This window comes from Stenella coeruleoalba (assembly GCF_951394435.1).
Source record: "Stenella coeruleoalba genome assembly, chromosome: 11".
NCBI lineage: Eukaryota > Metazoa > Chordata > Mammalia > Artiodactyla > Delphinidae > Stenella > Stenella coeruleoalba.
The window spans coordinates 48,968,281-48,989,540 of record NC_137157.1 but is presented as its reverse complement, the minus strand read 5'-3'; the positions used below and the strand labels follow the sequence as shown (position 1 = coordinate 48,989,540).

General features: G+C 38.9%; 1 protein-coding gene across 4 annotated transcripts in view; it reads left to right on the top strand.

Annotated features, from left to right (window-relative positions):
• Positions 1 to 21,260, top strand: part of DYRK2 (dual specificity tyrosine phosphorylation regulated kinase 2) — a 72,834-nt gene that overhangs the window by 24,089 nt on the left and 27,485 nt on the right. Inside the window, exon 1 of one of the 4 annotated variants that reach the window (XM_079936199.1) lies at positions 6,499 to 6,550. The exons of the other annotated variants lie outside the window; for them this stretch is intronic. Coding sequence (XP_079792325.1) covers positions 6,525 to 6,550 — 26 coding nt within the window. The 5' untranslated portion in view covers positions 6,499 to 6,524. Of the gene's footprint in view, positions 1 to 6,498; positions 6,551 to 21,260 lie in introns of those variants that run through there. 4 annotated transcript variants of the gene reach the window in all.

Genomic DNA, 21,260 nt, shown 5'->3' with positions numbered 1-21,260 from the left:
AGAACACTCCCTAATCCATACACAAAAATAAACTCAAGATGGATTAAAGACCTAAATATAAGGCCAGACACTATAAAACCCTTAGAGGAAAACATAGGCAGAACACACTATGACATAAATCACAGCAAGATCTTTTTTGACCCATCTCCTAGAGAAATGGAAATAAAAACAAAAATAAACAAATGGGACATAATGAAACTTAAAAGCTTTTGCACAGCAAAGGAAACCATAAACAAGACAAAAAAATAACCCTCAGAATGGGAGAAGATAGTTGAAAACAAAGCAACTGACAAAGGATTCATCTCCAAAATATACAAGCAGCTCATGCAGCTCAATATCAAAAAACCAAACAACCCAATCCAAAAATGGGCAGAAGACCTAACTAGACATTTCTTCAAAGATGATATAGAAACACCTGAAAGGATGCTCAACATCACTAATCATTAGAGAAATGCAAATGAAAACTGCAATGAGGTATCACCTCACACCAGTCAGAATGGCCATCATCAAAAAACCTACAAACAGTAAATGCTGGAGAGGGTATGGAGAAAAGGGAACCCTCTTGCACTCTTGGTGGGAATGTAAATTGATACAGCCACTTTGGAGAACAGTACGGAGGTTCCTTAGAAAACGAAAAATAGAACTACCTTACAACCCAGCAATCCCACTGCTGGGCATATACCCTGAGAAAACCATAATTCAAAAAGAGTCTTGTACCACAATGTTCATTTCAGCTCTGTTTACAATGGAAGCAACCTAAGTGTCCATGGACAGATAAGATGTGGCACATATATACAATGGAATATTACTCAGCCATAAAAAGAAACGTAATTGAGTTGTTTGTAGTGAGGTGGATTGACCTAGAGACTGTCATACAGAGTCAAGTAAGTCAGAAAGAGAAAAATAAATACTGTATGCTAACACATATAAAAGGAATCTTAAAAAAAAATGGTTCTGGAGAACCTAGGGGCAGGACAGGAATAAAAACATGGACATAGAGAATGGACTTGAGGATATGGGGAGGGGTAAGGGTAAGCTGGGACGAAGTGAGAGAGTGGCATGGACTTATATACACTACCAAATGTAAAATAGATAGCTAGTGGGAAGCAGCCGCATAGCACAGGGAGATCAGCTCAGTGCTTTGTGACCACCTAGAGGGGTGGGATAGGGAGGGTGGGAGGGAGACGCAAGAGGGAGGAGATATGGGGATATATGTATACGTATAGCTGATTTACTTTGTTATAAAGCAGAAACTAACACACCATTGTAAATTAATTATACTCCAATAAAGATGTTTAAAAAATAAATAAATAAAATAAAGTAAAATAGTTGGCTGGTGGGAAGCAGCACCACAGCACAGGGAGATCGACTTGGTGCTTTGCAATGACCTAGAGGGGTGGGATAGGGAGGGTAGGAGGGAGGCTCACGTGTATGCATATGGCTGATTCGCTTTGTTGTGCAACAGAAACTTTCACAGTACTGTGAAGCAATTATACTCCAATAAAGATCTATTTTAAAAAAGAAAAAGAAAAAAGAAATCCATACTCCAAGCGTGGTTAGTTGAGACTGGAAGGATCTTTTTTTTTTTTAAGAGAAAATGCTTTTTTTTTTTTTAATTGAAGTATGGTTAATTTACAATGTTGTGTTAGTTTCAAGTGTACAACAGAGTGATTCAGTTACATATATGTGTGTGTGTGTGTGTGTGTATATATATATATATATATATATATATATATATATATATTCCTTTTCAGATTCTTTTCCATTATAGGTTATTACAAGATATTGGTTATAGCTCCCTGTGCTGTACAGTAGGTCTTTGTTGTTTACCTTTTTTATATATAGTAGTGTGTATATGTTAATCCCAAACTCCTAATTTATCTCTCACTGCCTCCCACTATTCATTTTGGTGACCATAAGTTTGTTTTCTGTGTTTCTGTTTTGTATATACATTCATTTGTGTTATTTTTTAGATTCCACATAAAAGTGATATCATATAGTATTTGCTTTCTCTGTCTCACTTATTTCACTAAACATAATAATCTCTAGGTCCATCCATGTTGCTGCAAAAGGCAATATTTCATTCTTTTTATGGCTGAATAATATTGCATTGTATGTATAAACCACATCTTCTTAAGCCAATCATCTGATGATGAGCATGTGGGTTACTTCCCCACCTTCTTCGGATTGAGGCTACAAACAGTGAGATTGTGAATGGCCAAGGTAGCTTAAGACATTTCACAAAACCTTCCTTTCTCCTTCTTTTATGAGATAGTAAACCTTGGCGTTATGTCTATCATTTATGACTGTTTTGGGTTAATAATAGTTAACTATTCCAAAAAGTGTCCATTAAATGATGCCATTTATCTCTTGCTGACACTCTCTTCGCACAACCTATGCAAAGACCTTGTTCATGTATAGAGAAATACCTAAGCATGTAACCAGGAAGTGTGAATAGATGAGATCAGCCTTGGCTAAAAGGGCCTACAGAAAAAGTTTTGAGGTCCTAATGTCCCATTAAATGACTGCAACGAACCAAGCAAATTCAAGCATTGTATGACAGATTTTCCAGGGTGCCGGCAGCCTCTCCAGGTTCCCTCCTCCTTTCTGAAAATACAAATTTGATAGTGGAGAACAAAAGGGGATAAATACAGCTCGACTTTTGCCCCCAGTTGAATAAATCCATCTGGTCTTTGGGTACCCCCAGAGGATATCCAGAGGATATTAGCAGAAGCATCGCAATAAGCATCCTGCACCTCTGTGAAGGATTGCCATTAAAGCTATGCTAACTGAGGAAAAAGAAATCTACCACATTAGGCATTCACATAATAAAGAAAATGAAATCAGAATTCTGTTTGTCTGCCATTACTATTATATCTACCATTTGGCATGAATATTTCTGTAAGGCTGTTTATAGTTGTAGGATTGTTTTTGATTTAGGTACTTATTCCAGGGATAGGGATTTTAATAGTTTTTCTAAAAAAAGATACTATAGGTTTTCAGTGCAATACTCAAATAAAAAAAAATCTACAGTGGTCTAATTACTGAATATTTGTTTGAGAAATCCTTTAGGTCTTTCCTTTTGATGGGGAAAGGTTTTAGGGATTTATAAGGCAAAATTTATTAAGCTTTCACACCTAAGAACTTGGGGCTGGAAAAGACTGAGACTTCTTTGTCTCGCCCTTCTTTCTAAGTTCAAGTGTAAAACACTTAAGAGAGATTGTCATTGACACTATCCTTAAATATCTGTGAAGTGGGAGATCTCACGTCACCCTTTCATAGCTGTGAAGAAACCACTTTCCATCTCTATTTATAAGCTTCACTTTACTCCATTCAGTGTAAAATTTTTAGCTGTGTCTCCATAAACTTGGTCTTACTCTCTGGCTTAAGTTAGGTGGCATCAGGAGAAGTTTCAAAGTACCTGGAGAACTATAGTAAGTTTACTAAGTAAATTTAAGCATTGTATGACTATGATAAGCTATTTGATCCAACATACGTTCATCAAATGCCTGCTAAGTCCCAGACACTGGCACACAAAGATAAATTAAGTGTGTCCCTGACCTTTCAGAGAACACCTCTATTGGCCACCAGGGAAAAGGTTAAAGCCTGAAGTAAGTGAATCTCACCAATAACAGTGGAATGACAACATTTTAGCCAAACCTGAGGGTTACATACCACTGTACTCAGGTTGCTCTCTACTTGCTTGTTTGTTTGTTTGTTTCTAGTTGGCCAAGAGGAGAAGGAAGACTAAAGGTATAGAGGTAAGACGTTGAGAGCAGAGAATTTAGAGTAAGGAGAGTCTTTCCTTCAGTCCCTAATAGGCTCCAGGTTAGAACACTCTCCTAGAAGTGATAACTAAAACTTAGTGTCAACGTGCCTCCAGAAATATGCCGCAGTTGGTGTGTTTGATTTACAAGGAAACGAAAGCTAGGAAACAGGATTCCCAGCCCTGTGTTCCAACCATGTTGTGATGTTCGCATGAAAAAATGTAACTCTTTACACTTGAGCTTTCCCATATTGTAGCCACTAGCCATATGTGACCATTTAATTTCAAATTTAAAATTAAATAATATAAAAAATTCAGTTCCTCCATCACATTATCCATATGTCAAGTGTTCAATGGCCACATGGGGCTCATGGCTACCATACTGGAGAGCACAGATTCTAGTACATTGCCACTATCACAGAGAGAGCTCTGTTGGACAATGTGCTTTACATCAGTCACTTCCCAGATTTCCTGAAGAACAAGGTGACTCTGGCCTCCTCATTGCTCATTTGTGTGTATGAGAGTCTCATAGGACGAATGTTTCACTTTATCATGTGTTCCTGGTGTTATGGAAAAGTGAGCAAGCGGAACATCTCCAGAAGCACTAATGCTGCCATTATTTCCTCCATGCTATAGTTATTGAGGAGAAGACATTCTTATATCGCAATGGCCCCAAAAATGACCTTTCTCTCCAAGTCCCCAGTCAATAGAAACCCTAGATCCCAAGTCCACTCTGTGTCAAGGTGGCTCACAGGCCCAGCCTGATGGTCACTAAAGGTACCACTCTTGATGCTGCTCCCAGCATCACTCACCTGTTTCTACAGCTCCAGGTATTGGATGAACCATTGATGATTCCTCTTTGATGTCAGAGATATGGAAATAATCCAATTATTAGAACCACTGGGAGAATGAATATTAATGATGCCCATAAACCTGGGTGACTGGAATATATTCTGAAGAAGATCTGCGGAATCTTTTGTTCTCATTAAAATTCATCTTTGTGTTTCAAATCCCCAGTGATTCTGTCTGGTACCCTAGCAATACTATTCCTTGATCTATTTGGCAATCAAGCATAGAACATTTCCTCAGCAAGACCTGTAAATATTCACTCCAAATATGATAGATAAAGATTATAAGTAACTTCCTTCAGATCAGGCTTTTCCACCAAATGTGTCAAGATAAAGTCAAATTTTATTACCAAATAATTTTCCCCCAAAAAACTTGGTTTTCAGGCCTTATTGGATTTTGGAATTGCAGAGAAGGAACTGCAGACCAGTACCTCATTCTTATTTCTTATTAAATACCTCATCCTCTAAGGAAGCTTTCTCTGACCAAGTATAGTAGGTTAGGACTACATTTAAAAAGCTCCCCAGGGCAACCTTCCCTTTTCTTTTTCATAGACTATCACAGTGCAAGTTCTTTGAAGCAGAAAGTCTTTCTCTTTTGTTTCCTCCTGTACCCCTAGTTACCAAGTTCAATGCTGGCAAGTACTGGGCAATCGAAAAAATTCTTGGTGAATGGGCGAGGGAGTGAGCGGGACACAGATGATTCCTGTTCAGCCTCCTAGACGTGGCCTCTTTCTTCCAGTATCTTTCTACTCAGAATTATCTGGGGCCAGGACTACTATGTATTTACTGGCATCTGTTTCCTCCAGCCCATAGCGGTTCCATACAGCCAACCTACATTTTTTGGCCTCTTTCGCAGTTAGGTTTGGCCAGGTGGCTCATTTCTCACCAGTGAAATGCGGGCAGAAGACGTCTATGCTCCTTCCATACCCGCCCCACAGAATTCCTGTGTACCCCTCCACATGCTCTCCTCCTTCCACTGGCCAAACACAGACTCCAGTAAAGAACAGTGAGGCTCTAGAGGATGGAAAGATGGCCGTATAGGGCCACGTATTAATGTGCTAGAGCTGCCGTAACAAAATACCACAAACTGGGTGGGTTAAACAACAGACATTTGTCTCGCAGTTTGAAAGCCTAGAAGCCTCTGTTCAAGGTGTTGGCAGAGTGGGTAACTTCTGAGGGCTGTGAGGGAAGGCTCTGCCCTATGTATGACTCTCTCTTGGCTTGTAAGTGGCCGTTTGTCTTCATGTTCCCATGGCATTCTCCCTGTACGGGCACCTGTGTCTCATTTTATAAAGACACCAGACCAATTGGATTAGAGGCCCACCTTACTCATCTTAAATAATTATGTTTGCAACAGCTCTGTTTCCAAATAACATCATGTTCTGAGGTACTGGGGCTTAGGACTTCAACATATCAAGTTTTTCAACCCATAACAGGCCACAAAGAAGGCCACCTGCCAAAGAAGGATGTCTTCATTAGGCGTTGTGTAAGACACTTTTGTGTTAAGCCACCAAGATTTAGGGTTTGCTGTCACAGTAGCTACTGTGTCTTACCATAACTAAGACACCATCCCATCACACTAACCTTGGCCTTGAGAGTAACAAAGATAGTTATCTACTTATACATTATGCTTCAGGAATTCTGCCTAGACTTCCCAACACTGGGCTGGTCATTGTCTGAAGAGGGTCACTGTCAGTCATGTGATGGCAGGAGATTGAGCTTTGACCTTGGAGGACCTGAGCTTCAGCTCTGGCTCTGTCCCTAAAGAACAGCATGACCTTAGGTAAATCATGTTTTTCTCTAAGCCATTTTTATTCATTTGCAGAAAGAAAACAATACTTCCCTTCTGGGATTATTGGATTAATCAAATTAAAATCTTCACAATTAGCACAGAGTCTGGCATGGAGTAAATGTGTAATGTGGCTTTAAAAAAAAGGTAAGAGGCAGATTCCTTATCTTTGAACTGTGCTCTCACCCTTTGACACTGGCGTTCAATGTCTGAGGGACCTAGGACTCAACAGCTGCACTAATAAAATAATTTGAAGATATTTGAAGAGACAGATATTTGAAGGGGCAGATATTTGAAGAGATGGCCTGTAGAAGAAGAATTATACTCTGAGAGGCATATGAGGATTTTAACCCAATAAGAAGAACTTTATCACTCGGGTCTATCCAAACCTAGGCTACTTTTTAAGGTAGTGAGTTTTCTGTCCCTGAATGTGTTCAAGATGACATGACCCTTTGGTGGAGGTATTATGGAGGCATTTAATCAGAGGACGAGTAGTTGGAATAGATTTATAACATGCATATTTCATGATTATAAGAATGGTTGGGCCTATTAATATAGGATTAGACATAAAACAGGTATATTCTTATGGAGTACAGAGAGACAACAAGTTTGCATGAAAATATGCCCAGGAGAAACTCTAGAGGTAGGCCATGGCAGCATGGATAATGGAACCATGGGAGAGAATAGAGACGAAGGCACCAAAGTGGAAGAAAGAGGGCGGTTTATAAACTTGAGAGTATACTTCCCTTGTGAAACAATTTTTCAGAGAACTGGAAAATTCTCACTTGGAAAGGGCAGAATACTTCTCAAGCCATTTTCACTGTCATTGCCCTGCTCACTTGCCTTTTGATCTCCAGTAATCTCTCCATCAAAACCAAGCCCACAGCTCAATATTCTATGAGATATCCTACCTGTGTGTCAACTTGGGCCATGCTTGGCACTAGACCACCACCCACTAGGACCTGGCGGGACCACCCTGTGTGCAGGGGCCAGGCTGCTGGGCGTGAGACTCCCTCTCGAGCAGCGTGGTTCTTAGCAACTGGAAAGCAGGGTTTTGACTGCACTGGACTCAGAGTGGGGATTGCCAACTCCAACACACCCAGGGCTTCAAAGGGGGATGCTTCTGAAAACCTTGTGGTCAGTTAAACCCATCATGCCTGGCATTCTTCTTCCCTCAATTCCTAGCTGAGATAGAAGCCTCCCTGGCTTCTGTGCTCAACCCCACCCTGCTTACTGCTTCTGTTCCCCTGCACATCCTCCCACTGCTCCCTTTGCCCTCACCAGTTGCCCCTCTGTACCGTATGGAACGTCTATACCATGGCAAATACACTTGCTACTGCCCACCCCATCGCCTGATTGAAACCTGGCAGTCTCCCTGGACCCAACACGTCTCTTGCAATTGTTCATTCTTACACATGATGCACGAGCCCAGGGGAGGTGCGCCGGGGCACCAAGTACTCCCCCAGCATCACTTCCAGATCGTTACTCCTCTGCCATAGCAGAGGAAACCTGACTCCTCGGAAGCCTCCTGCCATCTGGATCTGCTTTCAACTGCATGCTTAACTGCTCCGCAAATGGTAGAAAGGACTAATTTTAGCATTTCTGTCATTTACCAAGTCATAAATTTTGCAGCATGAATTAATCCCACTTACTCTAGATTAGAATCCTTGCTCTGCCCCTTACTAGCTCTTTGACCTTTGGAAAGTTATTTAATCTTTCAGAGCTCCAATATCTTTATCTAGGAGATGGGGATAAAAATGCCTACCAAAGGAGACTGCTGTGAATTAAATGACACAATATATATGAATTCATAATAGGCATACAATGTGAATTGAATCTGAATAGAAACATCTTCAATAGTGTGAATGTAATTCCCTCTGTGGTGATTAAGAGTTAGTTATAGCTATTCTTAAATATTAGAAATTATTTGGTAAAACTATTCTGTATGATACAGTAATGGTAGGTGGATGTCATTATGTATCTGTTAAAACCATAAAATGTACAACCTAAAGAGTGAACCCTAAGGTGAACTGTGGACTTTAGTTCATAATAACGTATCAATATTGGCTTATCAGTTGTAACAAATGTACCACACTGATGCAAGAATTTAATAATAGGGGAAACTGGGAGATGAGGGAAAAGAATATATGAGAATTCTATACTTTCCACTTAACTTTGTCTGTAAACCTGAAACTGCTCCAAAAGTAGTCTATTAGTTAAAAAGAGAAAACTACTTGCATGAAGCAGGTTTGTTCATGAGTTGAGAATTGTTGAAGCTGGTGATGGGAGCATGGGGTTCATCATACATCTTCTCTCTAAACTTTCCATCATGATAAAGTTTTAAAAAACATATTTGTTCAAACTGAATTTCTTTTTTTTAATTTATTTTATTCAAGTATAGTTGATTTAAAATGTTGTGTTAATTTCTGCTGTATAGAAAAGTGATTCAGTTATACATCTGTATATATTCTTTTTCATATTCCTTTCCATTAAGTTTTCTTACAGGATATTGAATATAGTACCCTGTGCTGTACAGTAGGACCTTGTTGTTTATCCATTCTATATATAATAGTTTGCATCTACTAACCCCAAACTCCCAATCCAACCTTTCCCACCCTCTTCCTCCTTGGTAACCACAAGTCTGTTCTCTATGTCTGTGAGTCTCAAACTGAATTTCTTAACCAACAGCTCCAATTATCAGGTATTCATTTTAATTCATCTAAACTTTATAGATGGTCTTTTAATCATCAAACTTAGTGGTAGACATAGTGGGAGGTTCAAGAACACTTTAAGACATGGTGGATTCCTCCTTCAGGAAGTTGAAATCTTGTTGCAGAGGCAAGAGGACTACTTGTGAAATGAGTGAGTCACACCAGAAAACAACACAGTAGAGAAGTTAAATCCCCGGCACAGAATGTAAGTTCCATGAGAAACCTGGAGAAAACTGAATAAAAGTTCTATCAATAAATCTGAAGGTTTCTAAACATCTGAATGTCAGGAGTTCTACCAGGAAAAATATAGGGGTTTTTGACTGCCTTTGTGGCACAGGAAGTCACATTCTGTTCAACCTGTTTTTTGTTTTGTTTTGTTTGTTTTTTAAATTCCAAAGTAAAGGACAGATGATGCTGAAACCAGGGAGCAAGATCTCACTCTTGAATTGGGCGCAAGGAAAAGATGAAACTATATATACAAAAGCATGCTTACAGGCTGAACTGTGCCCAAAGCGGGGGCTGGATGCTGTTTTCTGAGCAGAGCGCAGTGCCAAGCACTGAGTTATTGATGAAATGATCATTCAGGTGGTTGCTGGCCTTAGACTATTAGTGTGGCCTCTGTGAAGAGTTCAGATAGGGAGGCAGTTTTGTTTTAGACCAGTTTATTTATTTGGCCGTGAGGCATGGCTTGCGGGATCTTAGTTCTCCCCTAGGGATTGAACCCGTGCCTCCTGCAATGGAAGCGCAGAGTCCTAACCACTGGATGGCCAGGGAATTCCCAGTTTTAGACCAGTTTAAAATTAAAATGTCTATGTGCATATATGTTTTATAGATTTATTTTGGCCTTTGTAAATATCATTGAGACCTTACAGAGTACTTATATTATATTTTGCCTTATTGGAGATTAAATGATGGTTCTGCATAAGATTCTAACGTTGATTCCCACAGAATTGATATATTAAGTGATTTGCCCCCCCCCAAAAGAAGAAATAAAAGATTATATATTTAGATTTTCATAGAGAAGCTCAGAAATTATAACCCCTTGGGAACCAGGAACATTTGAGACTCTCCGTGGAGAACTACTTGTTATTCTAAAATTATCTCAAAATCAAATTTCTTGAAACACAAAGTCAAGAGGGTTGTAAGTTTCAAGGGTTGGCAGCTCGGGCAGCACACAGGTATCTGTGAGGACTTTTCATTTAGAACCTGGAAAAGAGAGTGAGGATTTGGATCTAATGAATCTTTCTTTTTTTAACTTGTGTAGTCCTTGGAATAGTAAATAAACTTTTGAGGATGCAGAAGAGTATCTCTATTGCTTAATTGCTTTTTCTGACTTCTTAGGGGAGTTTCTAAATCATTCCCCATGTTCCTAACTGCTGCCAATTCCTAGAAATTTCCCTGGTTTTAAGAAATAAATCTAAGAGACTGCAGCTTTTTATCTGGAGAGGAGAAAGGAAGGAATTTGTGAGCACATTTTCATACTACAGGGATGGAGTAGCAACCATGTACAGCACGCAAAGTGCTAGCTAGGGTTGATGCTTTCCCTGTATCGGTTCATTTAATCCTGCAGCCACTTCTGCAAGGAGCTACCTGTATTTTTAGAGGAAGAAACTGAGGGTCAGCTGTCAATGTGCCTAAGGACACATGGCTTGTATGTGGCTAAGAATGTGAATCTAGATTTGTCTGACCCCCAAAGCCTTGGCTTCCCATCATGATGTTTTTTAGTTTCAGTCTGTAGACTCTAGGGCAACACTTCAAACAGAAAAGAAACGTGAGGTTCTCATCTCATTTTCTGAAGCCATTCAAATTATTATGTAAAAGATCATCTGTATATAAAACAAAGAAGTCAGCTCTTCTTAGGGTAATGTGAGGGACATCCTCTCCAGGACTAAAATAGCCTCCTTTTCCCCAGTCTATACAAGTGCTATTCAGGTACATTGGAAATTCCACCAGTACCTATTCAATCCTTTGTATTAAATATTTCTTTCTCTTGGTTCTTCTTTTTAAAAGGAAAATATACCCAAGAAAGGGATGGCATATTAATGATTAAGACTGAAGTCTTAATAGTCACTTAATTACATACCCTTTCCCTTCTCAGAAGGAACCAGGGTATTCCAGATTACGAGAAAAGGAAGCATATGCTCTGTGGGTTCACAACTGGGATTGCAAGGCACCTAGGAAATTAGTTACTGACAAGAGGTTAGTAAATTAGTTCTGATATTAAAACAGAAATTGTATGTTCATTGGCAAAGGTTTTCACACTTCTAGAAAAAACCATTTAGTTTTTGCTTAGTCTTACATTGAAATAACAGCGTAATGAAATTTTGTCCTGGAATGCCAGGGAGGGGTCACTGGGTACCAGCTCATGCAGTTAAGCTCAGAAGACCTGCATGCAAGGAGCTCATACCGCCCAGACACCTGGAGGCTTACAGACCTCATCACATTCTACCTTCACAGTGACTCTGAAAGAGAGGTTAGTAGACCCTGTATGCAGATGTTACTAATAATAGCCATAAACATCCTCAATTTTTAAAAGATGCCAAAGCCAATTATTCCTTAATTACAGATCATTTTACAGACAAAAATAAAAACCAGTGTTAGCTTAGGCATCACGGGCATATGGAAAAGTATGGAATTTTAAACCAGAAAACCTGTTTTCAAGTTCTGTGTTTGTCATTAATGAGTTGTGTAACTTTAAGCTAGGCATCTTACTTTAAGCTCCAGTCCTTATCTATTATTAAAAAAAAAAAAAGAGAGAGAATGTTAATAACCTAACACCCAGAGCTTTCAGATGAAATAGCTAGTCCAGTTTATTTGGGGTAATGATTCATCACAGGTACCCAGAGGAAGAGGTCAGGAAAGGGGAGGTAGATTGTCAATCCTTCGAAGAAACCCTGGGTCTATCTCACAATCTTGCTCAAGGCCATCTCTTCCCCCTAAATATATCTTCTTTACTCACCCACACCATAGTGGTTCTTTATCCAGCTTTAACTGTCAGATTTCTATAAAACTGCCACAGATTACAAGATTAAAAAATTTAAAGGCTTACATTCTCGGTATGACAGACAGTCTCTAAAGTATGTGTGTCACTTACATATAAATAATTTTAATATGACTCTATCTCCGGATTAGCTGGAGGGAACATCAGGTAAACACAGGCAGAACACCCGTGACGAGAAATCAAAACCATTCGTTTCAGTAGGCTGAGTAACTCAATTCCACTGAGTATGTTGATTCCTTACCAAATAAAAAATGGACGAAAACAGAGGAGATCACCGAAAGAGACATGCTGCAAGATGATCTTCTGAATGGTAGACACTTTCCTGGCACAGAACACTCAGTATTTGATAAAATTAGAAGTAATATTGAGACTAGCTCTTCCAATCCTAAATGTTTAAGGTTTAAAGCTCAAATCTTCTCCCCACCTCTTCCCCGTGACTAAACGGAGAAGTAAATTTTTCTGGAATATTTCCATAACCGTTTCTCATGGCAAGCTGCTCTCCATGGGAGATCAAGGTGGTCACAATGACATGAAGTGGCCCCCTTGAATGCAAACCTGGCAATTCTAAAAGGCAGTTTAGAATGTCAGCACGTAACTAAGCAGCTGCAGTCTCCATGTCAGCGGGGGCTGCAGATCTGAGGCTTAACTGGGGCTGAAGGATCCGCTTCCAAACTCACCCACAGGGCAGCTGGCTCATATTCCACTAAGTTGATTATGGACTGGCTCAAAAGAAGTCTAGGAAAGTAAGTGATTGCCAGGCTAAGTAAGGAATTTAACAGAAAAAGGATTCTGCCACCTCCCATCCTCCCCCTATTTTGAGTGTTAAATTGTGATAGCGCTGCGTCTTTTTGTGACTAAGGAGTGCTCTGAAATGCCGAGTGTCTTGTTAGAGCTGGTGTGGGGTTCATACCATGGCCTTCATTGCTCGAATGAAGGAGTCTAAATATTTAAGAAAACCTAATGTCCACCCCAACTAAACTGAAAACTGGGGTATACAATAACTAGTTAGTATCAAGGGTTCCAACTCTTAGGAGAGCGAGTTCAAATTATTTAAAAGCACCAAAAGGGTGAAGCGCGGTGAGAACCAAGCTTTGGAGGAAAGAACTGCTCACGTGGAGGAACTTGGTGAGCACTTCTAGGAAACTGCCTTTCTGGGGAGCTGAATGTTAAGTCCCAGAAGTGTTAGGGTGGCTTTATTTCAGGAGAATGTTCAGAATTCCCACCATTATAATCACCAGACTTTGAATCTGGCGGGAAAATACACTTTGTCAGAAAAGTGATTTGAACACTGAAACACTTAACTTGTTTTTGAGGAAGGCTTGGGACAATTGAACCAACTATGCCAACAGGACTCCCAGAAGAAGGAAAACCTCTCAAGGTCTGAACTCATTAAACACAACTGCCTTACAATGGAACGGCATTCTAAAAATGCTGATTTTCCAGACTTTCAAGAGTGAAGATTTAATTTAAAAAACAACAACAAGGGGGCTTCCCTGGTGGCGCAGTGGTTGAGAGTCCGCCTGCCGACGCAGGGGACACGGGTGTGTGCCCCGGTCCGGGAAGATCCCACATGCCGCGGGGCGGCTGGGCCCGTGAGCCATGGCCGCTGAGCCTGCGCGTCCGGAGCCTGTGCTCTGCAATGGAAGAGGCCACAACAGTGAGAGGCCCGTGTACCGCAAAAAAAAAGAGATTTTAATTTTTTTATTGCTTAGCTACACCCTGAATATATCTTACTTTTATATTAAAATAATCTTAAAAGTTTACTTGTGAAAAATATTAAATAGATTTATATATTAAAATAGAAAAGCTTTAGAAATATTATACATGGTTATTATTATAAATGCTGTGTACAAAAATACAAGAAAAAATAGCCCCCATGATATCACCTTTTAAAGATAACCACTATTAACAGTTTAGTGTTTTTCCACTAAGTTTTTATTTCTAACATATTTTTGTACGTGCCAAGACCATGTATCTGAACCTTGTTTCATCCTGCATCAACCTTATCATAAGTATTTTCCTATATCATTAATTTTTCTTAAAGTATTTAAAGTTGTAAACACTTCTTAATATGGATTTAAAATATTTTATTTAACCCTACTTTCACTGGAATATATATAGAGAATTTCTCTCTAAAATAATACTGCAACTTAACTTTTTTTTGCATTATTTCCTAAACAAACGTTCCCAGGAGTAAAAGTACAAGGCCAATATATGTGATACTTTTTCGGATTTATAATCCACAGTATCACATTGCTTTCTGTTCACCAACAGTGTGAGAACATCTCTGTTCTTACTCCCAAGCAGTTTGAGAGTGTGTTTCACTAAATTCCTATATTCTCACCTGAATATTCTAATATTCTCTTTTTTTCTCCTTGAAATTCATTTTAAGTTCTTCATGATTGCTTTGCATTCTTTTTTGCAGTTAAACATTTTTTGTCAGATTTATTATCCATTTATAATCATCTTCTGTAAAATATTTTCTCTAGTACACTTTGGAAACACCCTTTATGTGGCTTTTCCTTTGGGCTGACGTCAAAACATTTCTAGGACCGGCTCCAATAAATGTATGCATTCTCTTTTGTTATGGTAAAAACTGACTAGAATCTGAAAGTGAGGATTTCTCTAATGTTGCCTTTGTTCCCGAGGTCCACACAGAGCACTTGATTCAATGATGCTGTAACATTCTGCAGGACAATTATATAGCTATAATTATCAATTCTTATACCGCATCATTAATCTTGTGCCACTTCTTATAAGAACTCTCATCACTACTTATTTTGAAATAAATTTAAAAATCAGAATTAAAATTACATTTTTCTATATCTCATTTTAAGATGGCGTCCTAAAAATCAACTTGGCTGTGAATTTTGGAAAAACCCTAGCCACAGGTCATAACGTTCCTGTGTGCCAAGATAAGTTGGCTGAGAAATACTGGAGAGACTCAGACATATAGGAGGAGACTCTTCTTTGGTGCAGAATTGGCTGCACAAGAAAATGAAAGAGGAAACCATCAATTAAGAAAGACCATTTTTTAATTTACTAAAACAGAGCTCATTTCCGAAATAGGGCTTATATACTCAAAATGTAAGCCAAAGTATGCCCCTCCTCTGACCAGGGTCCTGCACTGGCTCTCCATTTCACTTGGAGTAGAACTTAGGTCCTACACATCCAGTGCCTACTTCTGCCACCTCCTCTCTGCCTCACCCTTCTCCCCCATTCCTTTCATTCATTCTGCTCCAACCCTTCTGGCCTCTGGGCTGTTCCTGGAATAAGCTGAGCAAACACCTACCTTGGATCTGGTCTTTGTATCAGCTGTTCTCTGCCTGGGTTTTCTTCCCCTCGACATCCATGGGGTGAACACTTGCTTACTCTTTCTAATACTTGCTCAAATGTCACCCTCTCAGTGAGGTCTACCTAACTCCCTTAATTAAAGTTGCAACCCACACCCTGTCCTACCATATCTGAATCCACTTGCCCTGCTCTACTTTTTTCCCCCATAATAATTCTCACCTAACTTCACATATAATTACTTACTGCTTATGTCTATTTTCTCTCTCCTTGTTAGAATATAAGTTCCAGCAGGGCAGGGATCCTTGTTTTGTTCACCAACATGTATCCCAAGGAACATAGAATAGAACCTGGCAAATTCAAACAATATTTGTGGAATGAATTACAAATGTTTTTAAAGGAAAATACTATTGGAGAGTGTGCCATGGATGGCATTTGTCTGGGTATCTAGAAGAAGTATATGACCTAACTTAGTCTCATGTCAACTTTTTGATAATGTAGATCAATGTTGTTGATTCATTGATTGGACGAACATTTATCAGACATAGACTATGTATCAGCACTGTGCTAGACCCCAGGGACCCAAGGGAGAGAAAATATAATCTCTATCTTCAGTGAATGTGTAGACTAGCAGCACGTGGGGGTGCACTCAACCTAGTCCTACTAGGGGGTGTTCAGGAAAAACAGATCATCAGACTGAGATCTGAGGCAGGAAGAGGCTGGAGAAAGGGTACGAAGAGTGTGCAGAAGGCATTTCAAACGAAGGAGGCAGCACGTTCAAAGGTCGGGCATGATGTGGTTCCTGCTTACCCTCAGTTCTACCCTCAGCTACAGAATTTGGACTTTATACTCAGAGCAGTAGGGAATCATGGAAACCCTGAAATAGAGTTTAACATGGCCAGATTTTCATCTTAGAAAGAATACTCTGTCCTCTGATTCTCAAGGTATGTTAAACAAGCCTTTTAACAAATGCTTACAATAATCAAAATGCTCTTTCTTTGTGCTATGGGGGAAATTAGAATGGTATGTCTAGGGAAGAAATTTTAAACTATATTGGTAAACTATGTCTTAAGCATAAGAATAAGAGGTATTGTGAAAGTTTTGTTTTTCCAAAGTTAACTACAATATGGAAAAGATATAAAAATCTTTTGAAGTGAAATGAATTATTGATTTTCCTTTTAGTTATTTTCTCTAAATTATTAAATAAGTTAAAGAAATTCAGTTTTATTTAGTTCCTAAAATTAAAAACTGAAAAAAAATGTTCAAAAACCTGACTGAGAAGGAATACGTTTACAACTTTCAATGTCAGAAAACTGTTGTTACTTCAGAAATGTGCAGCAGAAGCAAGATGACAGGTACTCTGAAAGCACATTTGATACATGTGACTAGAATTTACAAAGAGGCAAAGTTATGTTCTTTACAAGCTCCTGGGTTTTCTGCTGGGAAGGATAACCATCCTGTCGGTGTCAAATCCTGCCAGGTGTGTAACTGAGGTGTAAAGAGCTACCCCAGGCAACCGTCTCCCTATAACCAATGGTGTCCTAAGACACCTGGTAGAGGCCTCAATGAAAAAATTGCTGGGGCAGAATATCCTTCTATGACCTTATTCCACCTTTCTGATGTTAAATGGCCTCCAGTCACTTTCAGGATTTCATATCAGAGAGCTGGGGATTGTGGGGAGGTGAAAAGCATTTCCAGAAGAGTTTATGTTGCTTGAGGTTGGATTTTTACATTCTTGATTGAATGTATCTGTTCAAAGTTTGTCAAATTCATAACAGTGCTAGTGATTCTGCAAGAGAGAGAGTTTACCATGTACCTCCATAGGAACATTTTTTTGCAGTGAAATCAAGACAATTTTTTATTGAGAGAATCTTTTACATCTATTCGTAGATGATAATCTGTATTTTTTTGTGGTTGTTTGACTGCATTTTATTTTTATTATTTTTTAACATCTTTATTGGAGTGTACTTGCTTAACAATGTTGTTAGTTTCTGCTGTAGAACAAAGTGAATCAGCTATATGTATACATATATCCCCATGTCCCCTCCCTCTTGCATCTCCCTCCCACCCTCCCTATCCCACTCCTCTAGGTGGTCACAAAGCACCAAATTGATCTCCCTGTGCTGTGCAGCTGCTTCTCACTAGCTATTTTACATTTGGTAGTGTATCTATGTCCATGCCACTCTCTCACTTCGTCCCAGCTTACCCTTCCCCCTCCCCATGTTCTCAAGTCCATTCTGTACGTCTGCATCTTTATTCCTGTCCTGTCCCTAGCTTCATCAGAACCTTTTTTTTTTTACATTCCATATGTATGCGTTAGCGTAAGATATTTGTTTTTCTAACTTCACTCTGTATGACAGACTCTAGGTCCAACCACCTCACTACAAATAACTCAATTTCATTTTTTTTTATGGCTGAGTAACATTCCACTGTATATATGTGCCACATCTTCTTTATGCATTCATCTGTCGCTGGACACTTAGGTTGCTTCAGTGTCCTGGCTATTGCAAATAGTGCTGCAGTGAACATTGGTGTGCATGTATCTTTTTGAATTATGGTTTTCTCTGGGTATATGCTCAGTAGTGGGATTGCTGGGTCATATGGTAATTCTATTTTTAGTTTTTAAGGAACCTCCATACTGTTCTCCATAGTGGCTGTAACAATTTACATTCCCATCATCAGTGCAATAGGGTTCCCTTCTCTCCACATCCTCTCCAGCATTTATTGTTTGTAGATTTTTTGATGATGGTCGTTCTGACTGGTGTGAAGTGATACCTCATTGTGGTTTTGATTTGCATTTCTCTAATAATTAGTGATGTTGAGCATCCTTTCATGTGTTTGTTAGCAATCTGTATATCTTCTTTGAAGAAATGCCTATTTGTGTCTTCTGCCCATTTTTGGATTGGATTGTTTGTTTTTTAGATATTGAGCTGCATGAGCTGCTTGTATATTTTGAAGATTAATCCTTTGTCAGTTGCTTTGTTTGCAACTATCTTCTCCCATTCTGCAGGTTGTCTTTTCATCTTGTTTATGGTTTCCTTTGCTGTGCAAAAGCTTTTAAGTTTTATTAGGTCCCATTTGTTTATTTTTGTTTTTATTTCCATTTCTCTAGGAGGTGGGTCAAAAGGGATCTTGCTGTGATTTATGTCATGGAGTGTTCTGCCTATGGTTTCCTCTAAGGGTTTTATAGTGTCTGGCCTTACATTTAGGTCTTTAACCCATTTTGAGTTTATCTTTGTGTATGGTGTTAGGAAGTATTCTAATTTCATTCTTTTACATGTAGCTGTCCAGTTTTCCAGCACCACTTATTGAAGAGGCTGTCTTTTCTCCATTGTATATTCTTGCCTCCTTTATCAAAGATAAGGTGACTATATGTGCATGGGTTTATCTCTGGGCTTTCTACCCTGTTCCATTGATCTATATTTCTGTTTCTGTGCCAGTATTACACTGTCTTGATTACTGAAGCTTTGTAGTATAGCCTGAAGTCAGGGAGCCTGATTCCTCCAGCTCCATTTTTCTTCCTCAAGATTGCTTTGGCTATTTGGGGTCATTTGTGTTTCCATACAGATTGTGACATTTTTTGTTCTAGTTCTGTGAAAAATGCCAGTGGTAGTTTGATAGGGATTTCATTGAATCTGTAGATTGCTTTGGGTAGTATAGTCATTTTCACAATATTGATTCTTCCAATCCAAGAATTTGATATATCTCTCCATCTGTTTATGTCATCTTTAATTTCTTTCATCAATGTCTTATAATTTTCTGCATACAGGTCTTTTGTCTCCTTAGGTATGTTTACTCCTACATATTTTATTCTTTTTGTTGCATTGGTAAATGGGAGTGTTTCCTTAATTTCTCTTTCAGATTTTTCATCATCAGTGTATAGGAATGCAAGCGATTTCTGTGCATTAATTTTGTATCTTTCTACTTTACCAAATTCATTGATTAGCTCTAGTAGTTTTCTGGTAGGGTCTTTAGGAGTCTCTAAGTATACTTTCATGTCATCTGCAAACAGTGACAGCTTTACTTCTTCTTTTCCAATTTGGATTCCTTTATTTCTTTTTCTTCTCTGATTGCTGTGGCTAAAACCTCCAAAACTATGTTGAATCATAGCAGTGAGAGTGGGCAAGCTTGTCTTGTACCTGATCTTAGAGGAAATGGTTTCATTTTTTCACCATTGAAAACGGTGTTGGCTGTGGGTTTGTCATATATGGCCTTTATTATGTTGAGGTAGATTCCCTCTATGCCCACTTTCTGGAGAGTTTTTACCATAAATGGGTGTTGAATTTTGTCAAAAGCTTTTTCTGCATCGATTGAGATTATCATATGTTTTTTATCCTTCAAGTTGTTAATATGGTGTATCACATTGATTGATTTGCATATATTGAAGAATCCTTGCATTCCTGAGATAACCCCCACTTGATCATGGGGTATGATCCTTTTAATGGGCTGTTTGATTCTGTTTGCTAGTATTTTGTTGGAGATTTTTACATCTAAGTTCATCAGTGATATTGGCCTGTAGTTTTCTTTTTTTGTGACATCTTTGTCTGGTTTTGGTATCAGGGTGATGGTGGTATTGTAGAATGAGTTTGGGAGTGTTCCTCCCTCTTTTATATTTTGAAAGAGGTTGAGAAGGATAGGTGTTAGCCCTTCTCTAAATATTTGATAGAATTCGCCTGTGAAGCCATCTGGTCCTGGGCTTCTGTTTGTTAGAAGATTTGTAATCACAGTTTCAATTTCAGTGCTTGTGGTTTGTCTGTCCATATTTTATTTTTCCTCCTGGTTCAGTCTTGGAAGGTTGTACTTTTCTAAGAATTTGTCCATTTCTTCCAGGTTGTCTATTTTACTGGCGTATAGTTGCTTGTAGGGGTCTCTCAGGATCCTTTGTTTTTCTGAAGTGTTAGTTGTTACTTTTCCTTTTTCATTTCTAATTCAACTGATTTGAGTCCTCCCTTTTTTTCTTGATGAGTCTGGCTAATGGTTTATCAATTTTGTTTATCTTCTCAAAGAACCAGCTTTTAGTTCTATTGATCTTTGCCATTGTTTCCTTTATTTCTTTTTTATTTATTTCTGATCTGATCTTTATGATTTCTTTCCTTCTGCTAACTTTGGGGTTTTTGGTGTTTTTTTTTTTTTTTTTGTTCTTCTTTTCTAATTGCTTTAGGTATAAGGTTAGAATTTATAGAAATTTCTTATGAATAAGAAATAAGACCTTTAATAAGACTTTATAAATAATTATTTGAGCTCTGTTTTTGTGATTCTGGTGTGTTTTCCAATACCACCAAGTAATTCTCCAGTTCTCAGCAGACACTTACCGGGCATCCTACAAATTTAACTCAGTTTTAACACTATCTACCTGGAGACAGTGTCAGATCCCACAGGGTAAGAGTTTAATATTCAGCCCTCTCTCCCCCAATTCTCAGAGGTCGGTGGGTGGTGCTGAAGTTCCAACCCTCCAATCACTTGGTGTTTCTGGTGACCAGCCCTTTTTTGCGACTATCTAGAAGACCAGATCTAAGCCACTTCATTAACATAAACTCAGGTGTGCTCCAAAGGAGCTCCTTATGAATAGCAAAAGACAACTCTTATCTCTCAGGAAATTTCAAGGATTTTAGGAGATCTGCCAGAAACCAGGGACAAAGACCAAATATATTTCTTATTATACTATGGTATCATTCTCTTTTTTTGTAGCAGTGGATAAGAGCATGAGCTCTAGAGCCAGACTACCTGGGTCCAAACCAGGTGCTACAACTACCTAGCTCTGTGACCGTAGGCAAAGTTCCTTAACCTCTTTTTGCCTCAGTCCCCTCATCTGTAAAATGGATATAATAACAGTGATAGTGTTCAGGACATGCTA